Source organism: Chamaea fasciata, unplaced genomic scaffold (genome assembly GCF_029207755.1).
Source record: "Chamaea fasciata isolate MVZ Bird 193981 ecotype frontalis unplaced genomic scaffold, bChaFas1.0.hap1 SCAF_6, whole genome shotgun sequence".
In the NCBI taxonomy this organism is placed as follows: domain Eukaryota; kingdom Metazoa; phylum Chordata; class Aves; order Passeriformes; family Sylviidae; genus Chamaea; species Chamaea fasciata.
Window position 1 is genome coordinate 29,724,549 of NW_027094091.1, and position 11,188 is coordinate 29,735,736.

The following is an 11,188-nucleotide window of genomic DNA, read 5'->3' on the forward strand; positions in this document are numbered from 1 at the left end:
GAGGGAAGAAATTATTTTTCATATGAAGGCTACTATGTGGTAGGAAAAAGTTCCAGTGTGTATGATAGCAATAAAATTTTTCACTTTCATGACTTTTTTTTTAATGCAGATACAAAACTTAATGATAATGCAGGTCAGAGAAAATGTTGTTGTTCTATACTGTCATGACAAAATTACAGTATTAAAGATTTATATTTCATTGATACACTTGCAGTTCTCCAGTGGAGTATACAGTAATGGCATATATAAAGGCATGAACTGGGTATTCTGATTGTAGCAGTTTTCTGCTAATGTGCTTCCTTCTAATTCCTCAAATAGTATAAGCTGACGAATGTGCTTTCTAGTTAATCATTTGCAGTGGCAGCACAGATGGTTTCCAGAAGAAAGTGTGAGGGAAAGGTGCATTTTTCCTTCCATTTCAGTCACTGCCTGTCAGCATTCTGCTTGTCACTGCTCTGCCTGCACAAGCCTGTTGTGCTTATTCGGTGGATACTGATGGCCAGGCCTGCTGTGGGAACAGTCTGACCGAGAATATAGTGCCACACCAAAGCTGTAGCTAGCTCTGAGCCATTCTTAAGCTGTGTACTGGGGGGGATGGCTGTAGCTGTTCAAGTAAGCCATAGCTCAAAATGTTTGTGAGGAGGAAATAGCAGTTGAAATGTGGTCATGAGCTGTTTGATGCATTGTAGATATTAGACAATGATTTTATTCTTATTTTACAGAAACTTTTGGAGCTCAAAATGCATAAGAATAACCTGAAGATGTCTGCATTTATAAACTCTATGTATACAAATGCATATGGAAGATCAGCACTAATTTCCCAGAATTCTGGAAGTGTATAAAAATGTAAAATTTTTAACACGCTGCCTCTTAGGATAGGTATGTGATCTTCTGCCTGTGGCAGTTTAAACAGCTGGAACTGAATCCACTTCTATTCAGTTTTGCTGCACTGTTCTTTTTCTGTCTTAATTTTTTATTTTTTATTGTGACTTGTTTGGTAATTTTAAAATTGTTCAAAATGGTAGTTTTAAATAAAGTTTGGACTTGTCTGTAAATTTTCTCTTTTGAAAAAGTTTCTTTGGCTTACCAACAGCTAGTCTGAGTTTGTTGCCAGAAGTTAATTGACTTGTTGACATGCTTGTAGCAGTTTGCTCTTCTCACAAACGAAACACTGCTAATTTTCCTGGGACAAGACATTCTCTAGCTTTCTTGAATCTTCTCAAAATATAAGGTATAGACACAGTACATACCTACATGTTGTCTTTATAGCCTAGAGTATAACTTGTAACAAAAAAAGTTCCTGTTCATGGCCTGTGGAATTCCTTTCTATCAGCCCGTTTATCTGAGGTAAAGTTGAATAGCCCAGGTTTGTAGTTAACTGCAGAAACCAGCTGTATTTTTCTGCATTTGCTGAATCCTTTTCATGTTCAAAGGATTAAACATATCTGAAAATGTTAGTATCTTTTCATAGATAACACTTAAAATTGCTGCAATTGAAGGTCTGGAGCATCTGTTCTGAAGTGTTTGACTTTGTAATGAAATTTGGGAAACTACAATTAAAATTAATGTTTTTTAAAAAACAGTTAAAGTCAGCACCTCTGGAGTCTCATGGCAAAGGTGGAATTAGAATTACAGAAAAGTAGATTGGAAAACTTTGTTTAGTTTTTCAGATCAGAGTTGCTAATAACACTAAGTCAAAACTGAGCTAGAAGAACCTTACTCAGCAGACCTGCCTGCATTATAAAGATCCTGTTTACCTTAAACACAAGGTTTTCTGAAAATAGTTTAAAAGCACTGGTCATCTTTAATTCAGGATTGTGTTGCTTTTGAGGTTAGTATGAAAATATGGCTATATACTGTGGGAGACAGTATAGTGATGGTGAAGGCTAAATATGCTTGAAGTTTAAATAAAATGAGAATGTAATTCTTCTGTGATTTTTTTCTAGTTTGTTTGGAGTGTCTAACTAGAAAAGATAATCTTATGAATGAGTTTTGAATTGGCAGATTATGGTCGCATGCCTCTCATGTCCAGGGATGAAAGTAGATTAGCAAAAGGTTTGAAGATAGTTCAGTTACTCTGCAGGCTTTAAACTGGTGGTACTACTATAGGCAGAAAAAACGTTACCATTTTGAGGACCAAGGAAATACATTGTGACAAAGGCAAACTTTTAAAACTGAAACAATAAAAGTTCTAATTAAGCCCAAGAATCACTCAGTCCTAAAAGAGGATATTTTTTATAAAGAAGAGTGAGATTATGTGTGCAGATTTGAAATAAGGCTAGTTTATATGTTGAATCATTAAATTCTAAGCCCAAGAGCAAGCCTGAGCACACCCCATTCTTGCCCTAGGGTAGTGGGTTTGACCCCAACCAAGCAGCTGGTTGCTCACTCCCCAACCAGTGGGATCAGAGTGAGAAGTGGAAAAGTGAAAACAAAATAATTCATAGTTGAAAGAAAGATTAATAGGTAAAGCAAAAGCTACACAGGCAAGCAAAGCAATGGCAAGCATGTGTTTAGCCATCACCAGGAAAACAGGGCTCCATGATGCATAACAAGGACTTGGGAAGACAAATGCGATTACTCCAACTGTCCCCTGTTCCTTCTTCTTTGAGCTCTGTATGCTGAGCATGATGCCCTGTGGTGGGAAATAGCCCTTTGTTCAGTGTGGGACAGCTGTCCTGGCAATGTCCCCTCCTAAGTGTGCATCCCCAGCCTTCTTGCTGGGGGCATGAGGTGCTGAGCAGGAAAGTCTGGACTCTATGTAAGTGCTGCTCAGCAATAATGAAAACATCTGTGGCATCCACTCTTATTTTCAGCACAGATTCACAACAGCCCCACACCAGCTACTGAAAAGAAAATTACCTGTCAAAACCAACAGTACGCATACATGAAAAATGCATTGAAATGGTATTTCTTTGGTTGTAATTTCTATCTACTGTTTCATCATGGAATGGTGAGCATGGACCTCTTGAGGTCATCTTGTGTCAGCAGGGCCACTCAGCTGTTTGCCCAGGTGCCTTTTGAGTATCTTCCTGGTGGGAGACTACCACCACTATGGGCAACCTGTGCCAGTGTTTGTCACCCTTACAGTGAAGTGTTTCCTAAAATTCAGAGGGAACCTCCTGGGGTTTGTTTTGTGCTCTTCTAGTCTACTTTCATTATCCCTTGTTCAAGTAGTAGAACTGCTGAAGAAGTTAAATTCTCACTATGCCTAATGCCAGTCCTTTTACTCATGTAGTTAATTTCAAGCAGAATTTGTTTCTTAAAAAGAATGCTGGGGAATGTGGGAGTAAGATGGGAGAAACAGTCTTGGGCTTGATACATAGCTTTCTCCCTTACTGATCTGGACCAAAATGAAATGTTATATTTTACTGTTCAATGCATCTTGCACCGTTCACCACTCAAGACAGTTCTGTTGTGCCAAAGAATCGGAAAAATTATTCTTAGGATGAAAGTTAAGAGGCCAGAATTGCTTCTCATCTATTGCTAATGCAATTTAGTAACAACTCTTCCCGTAGAACAAGGTTGCTGTGTGACACCTGTCCTTTACTGTTGTACAGTGAGTGACCTAACAAACCAGTGGAACATGTGTATGGAATGAAACCAAGTCATACTGGATTTGGAACTATTGGAAGTAACTGTTACATCTGGGAGGAAGGTGGAATAATTTATTTCTTACTACAGATTTCATCACTGCTTTTTCAAATGTTATTTTAATTAGATCCAAATGTATCCTGAAATTATTCATCCTCCAAAACTAATTACATCATCCACAAAGTCTAAGCATTACAACAATAAACAACACTTGCTGTGGCTGCAATGATAATATTTGAACTGTAGTTACCTACTACAGGATTACCATCTTGCTTAAGAGCAAGTTCAAACAAAACCCTCCAGTGGTAAACTTTGAAGAACATAAATCAAAAGCCTTCATTCTATACAGGGTTGGATATTGCTAGAGTAGTAGTTAGTCAAAGACAGACTGGAACATTTCTTGTCCTACTTTTATGTAAGTGTCTCTCTCTTCCTTTGTCATGAGAGACACAAGCTCTGGGTTTTCACTAATTTCGCCATACGAACGGGGTTGGCCAGCTACCATTAAAATAGGACCCAGCGTTTCCTGTTCCTCCTCTTGTTCAAAGTTGCTGCCAGCTGCTTTCATTCCTGCTCCTCTTGAGTGCTTGGCATCCTCTTCAAACTCACTGTTGTCACTGCATGATCCATGGAGTTTGCTTTTGACAATAGGAGCCTGATCTGTGCTAGATGATGACTTGGATTCATGGGTCAGAAGAGTCTTGATGATTTCATTATCAGTGACAATTTCTTTAACATTTTCTTCAGTTTCTTCAGAAGCATTTACTCCTAATGCACAATACTAAGTGTTAGAGGGATCAACTGTTTACAGTTACCACAGGCATCCTGCATGGATGATTTTTTTTCTATTCTAGCTCCTTTTTACCCGCACTAGAATTCTCTTGAAAGTACAGACATTTCTGAGAGTTTTCCACTGTAAAGGTTACCATTGAAGTTACTGCACGGGTAAAGCCAGAAGTTTCAGGACCCACCTGACCTCTGGCTTTAGGTATATAACTTCAATCAGTGTTAAAACAGGATTTTGGAAACTAAGGTCGGATAATCACTAAATTGAAACGTTATCTCCTAAACCAAGCTCACTATATTTTCAGTGGGAAAGCTGTATTTAACTGCATTAAGGCTGCTGAATTAATCTGTGAATTCATTAGACTTACCAGTACTGTTGTTGGTGAGTGTTGCTGTTCCTTCCACAGTGCTCTGTGACAACCAGATAGGTTGCTTTTTGGTTGCTTTTTCTCTTCTTTTCTTCTTGTGCTTTGAGTCTTGGACATCAATGGTTAAGTTTTGGGTGTATGTAAGGCCAAAAGCAGAACTTCTGTGTGCCCATTTTTCAGGGTGGCTGCAGGATTCCAGCACACTTGAGCCCGACTTCAGATCAAGGCTGAATGAGGTGTCACATTTTGAGGAGGTAGAATTCAGGCAAGAACCCCCCCACTTCCCATTAGGAAAACCTGAACAACAATCACAAACAAACCCCAAAGACATGTGTTCTCAGCAGACTAGCTTTAACAAATGCTCTAATAATTTACATTCTCTTTTACCTCTCTCAGAGGCAAGTGGTTCTGAACCATTGATTTTTGCAAGGTCTCTGCAGTAGTGCGTCTCTGGATGAAGCACACTGCTAGAGAAACATTACTGTCTTACAGAAAGGGCTTTGAACATCAGCTGAAGGAGTAATTTGGGAAATAAATTACTTACAAAAATATATCAAAAAACTAAAAAGGTACAGCAATAATTTAGGATGCCTTAAATATTACAGACTTCTTCATTAAACAGCAGACTGTACTGAACAAAGCAGAATGGAGTACATAGGCTGCAAGTTCAGTATTTCAAAGATTTTACAACTGTAAAGTTGAGGGGATTTGCATTGATCAGAAGTTCTAGGGTGATGTTCATACCTTTCTGATAGTTCTGGTATTTCTGTTGGCTGAGGCTCCAGCAAGTCATAGGGCAGCACAATATCTTCAGTCTCACGCAGCAGCACAAAGACAGGCTCGATCTGCTCGTTGAACTTCGCCAGCAAGGTTCGAGCATCGTGCTTTGGAAATGCTGAGCCATCTTCCTCTACTTCAGTGTTGCAGTAAGTGCAGTGGAAAGTCTCTGCAACATTTTCCAAAGTGGGAATTTTCATGTTTATAGAATGCAAAAAGATCAGCAGTATCTTGTTAAGCAGTCCACAGCCTGGACATTTACCCAGACATTCTGGCTTTATCCATTTGTTCACATTAACTAGGGGAGCTCAATTCCACAGGCAAACTTGAGACAGACTGGTATTATACACTTGTTATGCAAATGAGAAATGTCTCAGGAGAGAAATTTTAGCTGGATAGACATCTACTATCAGTTTATTTTTCTCTTCTCCAGTCTTCTCAGTTCTTAATGTAAGAAAAAAAAAAGACACTTTTTCAAGCATAAGCAGCATCTGGTTTTAATTGTTCAAGAGTCAGAGTCAAGGCAAATGCTAAAACCCCATTTTTATGTCTTCAGGAAAACAAACAAAACTTCAGGCGTATTCTGTGAAAATCTATCACCAGCCTCAATGTTTGAATTTCAGTAACTTGACAGAGTCCCTCCATTTAGAAGAAAGGGATGATTTTGGCAGAACACAAATTTCACCGCTGGCATTTTAGGTTAGTCGTATATAAAGCTCATTCTGCCTGGTTCTGACATCCTTTGCAGATCCCATGACCGAGATGTCAGCACAGTAGCTGTGCTCTGAGTAATATATTGCACTATGATGCCAATTTGACTCATTTTGAAATAACACTCTATTTGGTTATTTTGGTTTTAAAGAAGAAAAATCCAAAAGCTCTGACACCACTTCTGCTGTGGATGTGTTGTGTTGACCCATGAGGAGCCTAAACTTCCCAGCCCAGGAGTGACAGAACAGCTCTGCTCTGGTGCCACTGAGCTGCAAGATGCTTATTAAAGTAGGTGACTACAGACTGGTTTACCCATTTTGTCCAACTCTTCTGTCAGAAGGACTGACCACACAAATGGATTAACTAAGAGATTCAAAACAGAGCAAAGACAGTACTGTGTTCATATTTCCATATGAGGAAGTGAGACTCACAAGACTTGGATGAGTTAAGATTACTCAACTAGGTTCAAAACAAAGCTGAGGCCTGGAATCTGTTTCTCAACACCAGCTCATACATTCAAGATTAATCTTTGTTTTGTTTGGCCTATTCTACAGAGGCAGCATTTCTCCTACCCTCACTTCCCAGCATCCCCTGTTCCAGACCCTCAGCCCCCGCAAACAAGAAGCATATTCTAACAGACATGCTTTTATTGCAAATTTCACTCAGGAAACAATTCTGTGCTGAGTTATTCTTTAAGATAAGAGCAAATCAGCAATATAAGTAACACACCTGTAAATGCATCAAAGAGCCGATTGACTTCAAGGTCCGTGTATGTGCTAGAGCAAGATGGACATTTGAAAGAGGATCTGGTAGTTGAATCCCGCTCATCTGCTTCTATTTTCCGGCGTACCTGATCCAGTTTGTATTTTACCACATCCACCAGCACCTTGTAATTGATGTAATAGTAATTATTCCTGGTGCTCTTCCCGTTAGGCCCCGTTTCAGCTCGCATCTGCAGCTTCACCAGCTTGTCTGCCCTGAGCGTGTTGAGGACAGTGCGCAGTTGCTTACGCTCGTACTTGAGCAGCTGTAACAAGTCATCCTCTTTCACACAGGGGTAGTGGATCAGCGCATCCAGGGCCAGGGAACATTCCACCCCATAGAAACCACGCACTACGTACTTGGCCAGGCGCTTTAGGGCTGCCGGCACCTCGCTGGGAACGTTCTGCTGCTCCATCAAGAGCTGAACCACTGTCGGTGGAGAAGCACTGTACAACAAAGAGAAGGAAAGTGAGCTGCAACAAACCATTCTGAGCCCTCACAGGGAGGTGCAAAACATGTCGTTTGCCGTGCTGCACTTCTGCAAGAGTCTTCACTGAAGAGAGGAATGTGAAATCCTTAACCTGCGCTGGGGATGGGGAAGGTATTAATAGGTATCAGAAATTACCTAATCTTGAAGTACAGTTGTTACGCCTGAAATATTAATATCCTCTTGTGTAAAAATCCACAGAAGATACCTAGGAAAACGTGTTTCAATTAGTTCATAATCCTCCCAGAAGACAGCACATTTAACTTGCATGTCTAGTTCCACCTATTTGCATTCACAGCCAGCCAGGTAAGACCAGAAGTAAAAGTAAAGCCTTCAAAAATAAAGCACAGGACAAGAAATCTTGGTTGAAACTGTATCTGCCTTAGTGGCATTGGAGCACCGGTTCACAGGCTCTTCATGATATTTCTACTGGCTGCTGTGATCAGACAAAGGCTTTGCAAAGCTGGGGCACAGGGTGCTCCAAGTTATCTGGCCCTCACTCAGCAAAGGTTATTTGGGGTAGCACATTTTATCCCTTAGTGCTCTTCTCCTCTAGAATTAGGGTTTCTGGCCATATTCCTAATCTCATTAACAAGAATGTAACTAATATTAATCACCCCAACTGTCCTAACAATTTCTTAATTGTAAGGAGGGAGAAAAAAAAAAAAAAAAAGGTATGTTTCAACAAAGCTACATCCTAATTCCCTTTTTTGAGGCATGTTAAAACCCTTCAGTAGTATTTGACACCACTGCCTCTAGCCAGATTGCTTTGCAGTGAGCCATGCAATGCACAGCTGAAGTGCTGGTGTAGCCACTGGGTCGGGCTGGGCTGGTAGAGGATGGCATGTTATGGCACACTACATCCAGCCCTGGCACCCACTGCAGAGAGTAGTAAAGCTCCACCCCAGGTAACTGCATATTGCTGTCAGAGCTTCCAGGGAACCTTTATCAGAGATCCTAGTTAAACAAACAAAAACACACTAGCCTAGTACTTGGGCCATAATTAAATTTGTACTTCACAGGGTGCACCTAATGGAAAACAAAGACAATAGGAGCCTGCTGGTCCAAGTCTGGAAACCCTGAAGGTGACAGCACCACACTGACCTAAATTTCCTACAGGAAAGGTGAGGGATCACTGGAATGGGCTGCCCAGGGAAGAGGTTGAGTCTCTGTACTTCAACAGGACAGGAGCCAGAGCAGAGTGACATGCCTTTGAGAGTAGTTTTGCCATGAGCAAGGGACCAGATGGCCTCCAGATCCTCCTCCTAACCTAAATTCTTCCGTTCCAAGAGAGTTAAAATTAACAACAGTAAGGAGTGAAGCATTGGCATTGACAGTCTATTCCTTGACAATCTTTCTCAGATTAAGAACAGCAGTTGTGTGCTTTTTGACAAAACCTTTCATGAATAAGCACTTTTAAAAAGTAGTTGTTATTATTTTTATGTTACATTTTCACTTCCCCTTTGCCCTCATCTTCAAAAAGGGCTTAAAAAATTTAATCCACAGAAAAATACGCTAACTTATGCTTCTCTTTCTGGCCTGATTTTGAACAACTTTCTGTGCAGTGCTTTATAGTTAGCAGAAAGGAAAGGATAGACAATGTCCTCAGTCAGTTCCAGAAAAGAATAGCATGGCTTTGAGTTTCCTCAGGGAAGCGCTCTGGAGAGCACTGAACCTTGTCCTTCCACACTGGGCAGAGTCCACAGAATGGAGGCACTGTAGCCTGCAGTACAGGCCCAAAGGAAAGCAGCCACCATGGAATTCTGTAACCCGGCCCCACAGAGGAGCACCCAGGGCAGCCCCAGCATCTATGTTGGAAGTGTTACTGCTCATATGCATTGATACATTGCGAAAGGACTGGGGTACCCTCTGTGTGGGTTAGTGTCGTGTGGCCTCCAGTTGGATCGTGGCAGTATTAAAACAACAAAACTGTTTCTTCATCTAGTTCTTGGCTAATATGTCAGCAAAACGCTGACATTTATAGGACTTGTATTAGGTACAGCTCTCATGACTCTTGTTTCTCACCCTAAGTCAAATACAGAATGAAACTATTTCAAAGGGAGTGTGATAACTGGGTAACGTCATTAGGGAAGAAGTAGGACGTGAACTGGAAGTGGGAGGTTTGCTGACCTATCAATTCACTGGATGACTCCTTATCTCAGACTGGCACTGTGTACTTGCATCTCTAAAGCAAGCACTACTCTGAAGTGTTTCTGGCCACTTTGGTGGTGAAAGCTGGTCAGGTACAGTCTTACAACCATGTAAAATAGTTATGGAAAGGAAAACAAAAAACCAAACACACAGAAACCCCACAAACTCCAGAAAATCCCACCACACTCATACAACAGAGTCTAACCTTCCCCCTGCCATACCTAAACACATACTTTAAATATCATGAACATATTCTGGGATACAAGTGAACAACTTTTTTTCAAAAACAAATCCATGGAACCCACTGTACATTTGCAGGGAAATTTTAAATATGCAAGCCTTTGGTTCAATAGAAAAGGAAATGGCTTTCTTTTACAAAAATGACTGAATTTGACCTGAAAAGGGACATTCATGGAAAAGAAACCCCTCAAGAAATCCTCCTTTAGGCTACAAAAAGATCAAAACTGGATGTATTTTAAAATAAAAATCACTTCAAATAAAAACGGGGAAGCTTTTTCTACCATGCTCTGCTATATTTGACTTTTTATTTCTCCAATCCACTCTGAAAAACCTCTCAGTCATTAAATGACCCAATTTGAAATCTCACAGCTCATGAAAACTACTGATTTTTTGAAAATAATTGCGTAGTTTTCAGTTGACAGACAGCAATTCTCTTTTGATAGGAGCTGGACACCACCCTTACCAAGGAAAGGAGTAGGAAGTGCGTAGCCCTCTGCAGCAAGAAGGGCTTTAAACGGAAATCTGCTTTGCAGCTGAGATACAGTCTGTGATAAGGAGACAGGTATTCTACTACTCACGTAGATTTTCCCCTCCTTTTTTTCCCCCCAGCTGATAGCATGTATGGACAAGATGTTCTAGAAGTCAGAGTTTAACTTTGAACTTCCACTGCTTTTAAAGTATTTATTTTGATGAGGGTAGGAGCTACCTTTTTATTACATTGATTAGTTTAAAAATTATTCAATAAGTTAGATGTTTGAGTGGCCCTCCAGCTTATAGTTTATATGGAGCCATTCCCATAGCTAGAAACTACATTTAGGATCCCCTTTTTGCTGTGGGAAACCTGCGCAGAGTTGCTTGTTGTGCCAGCAGGCAACTATTAAAAGCAGAATTTCAAGTCAAGAGACATCATATAGAGCAAGTTTTGCAAGGTTTCTCTGAAGCCAGTTGCTTAATTAACATTTTTTGAGCTGACTGAGAAGACAAAGTACCCATCTTACAATTAAAAAGCCACTAAACCAGAAATATTTGGTAGGATTTTGTCAGACTTCATATAACCCTATCACTTGCAAATCAGTTAAAACCTTATTATTACCTCTCTCTTGCACAGGCAGAAAACTTCAGATGGATGTTGTAGAGAAATCGCTCCTTTCCTAAGAGCTAAAAGAAACTGCAAAACAAGCTTAAGTATTTCCCAGCCTTTTCCTAGACCTATCTGTGATAAGCCCTAATCATCACCCAGCTGGTGCAAGAGTCCCCAAATCACATTTCATTAGCAACTGAATGAGTTCAGCCTTATATACGTTGTGTCACG

At 40.3% G+C, this 11,188-nt stretch overlaps 2 protein-coding genes across 11 annotated transcripts in view; one reads left to right on the top strand and one right to left on the bottom strand.

The window, feature by feature from the left end:
* PCM1 (pericentriolar material 1) overlaps window positions 1-1,055 on the top strand; it is a 42,136-nt gene extending 41,081 nt beyond the window's left edge. For all 8 annotated transcript variants that reach the window (XM_066185842.1, XM_066185843.1, XM_066185846.1 and 5 more), the window contains one exon: window positions 723-1,055. In XM_066185842.1, the coding sequence (XP_066041939.1) occupies window positions 723-748 (26 nt within the window). In that variant the 3' untranslated portion in view covers window positions 749-1,055. The remainder of the gene's footprint in view (window positions 1-722) is intronic.
* Window positions 1,056-3,654: 2,599 nt separating this feature from the next.
* Window positions 3,655-11,124, bottom strand: LOC136290606 (general transcription factor IIE subunit 1-like). 3 transcript variants are annotated; one of them, XM_066184971.1, is made up of 7 exons: window positions 10,970-11,124; window positions 7,624-7,693; window positions 7,358-7,444; window positions 6,966-7,213; window positions 5,493-5,694; window positions 4,749-4,975; window positions 3,655-4,362 (listed from the first exon to the last, which is right to left on the bottom strand). In XM_066184971.1, exons 3-7 carry the CDS (start codon window positions 7,411-7,413, stop codon window positions 3,968-3,970), a joined length of 1,128 nt encoding a protein of 375 aa, XP_066041068.1. In that variant the 5' UTR covers window positions 7,414-7,444; window positions 7,624-7,693; window positions 10,970-11,124; the 3' UTR covers window positions 3,655-3,967. The 3 variants fall into 3 exon arrangements, with proteins under 3 accessions (XP_066041068.1, XP_066041066.1, XP_066041067.1); XM_066184969.1 differs by having other exon boundaries at window positions 6,966-7,444; XM_066184970.1 differs by lacking the exon at window positions 7,624-7,693 and having other exon boundaries at window positions 6,966-7,444.
* Window positions 11,125-11,188: the final 64 nt, after the last annotated feature.

What these genes read in the sequence shown, in the direction of transcription:
- LOC136290606 (XM_066184970.1), bottom strand. Translation starts at nt 7,413, where the DNA reads ATGGAGCAGCAGAACGTTCCCAGCGAGGTGCCGGCAGCCCTAAAGCGC. An exon ending in GCTCTTTGATGCATTTACAG is followed by an intron (nt 5,695 to 6,965) that starts GTGTGTTACTTA and finishes AAAATGTTGCAG; the next exon opens with AGACTTTCCACTGCACTTAC. An exon ending in ATACCAGAACTATCAGAAAG is followed by an intron (nt 4,976 to 5,492) that starts GTATGAACATCA and finishes CACCTCATTCAG; the next exon opens with CCTTGATCTGAAGTCGGGCT.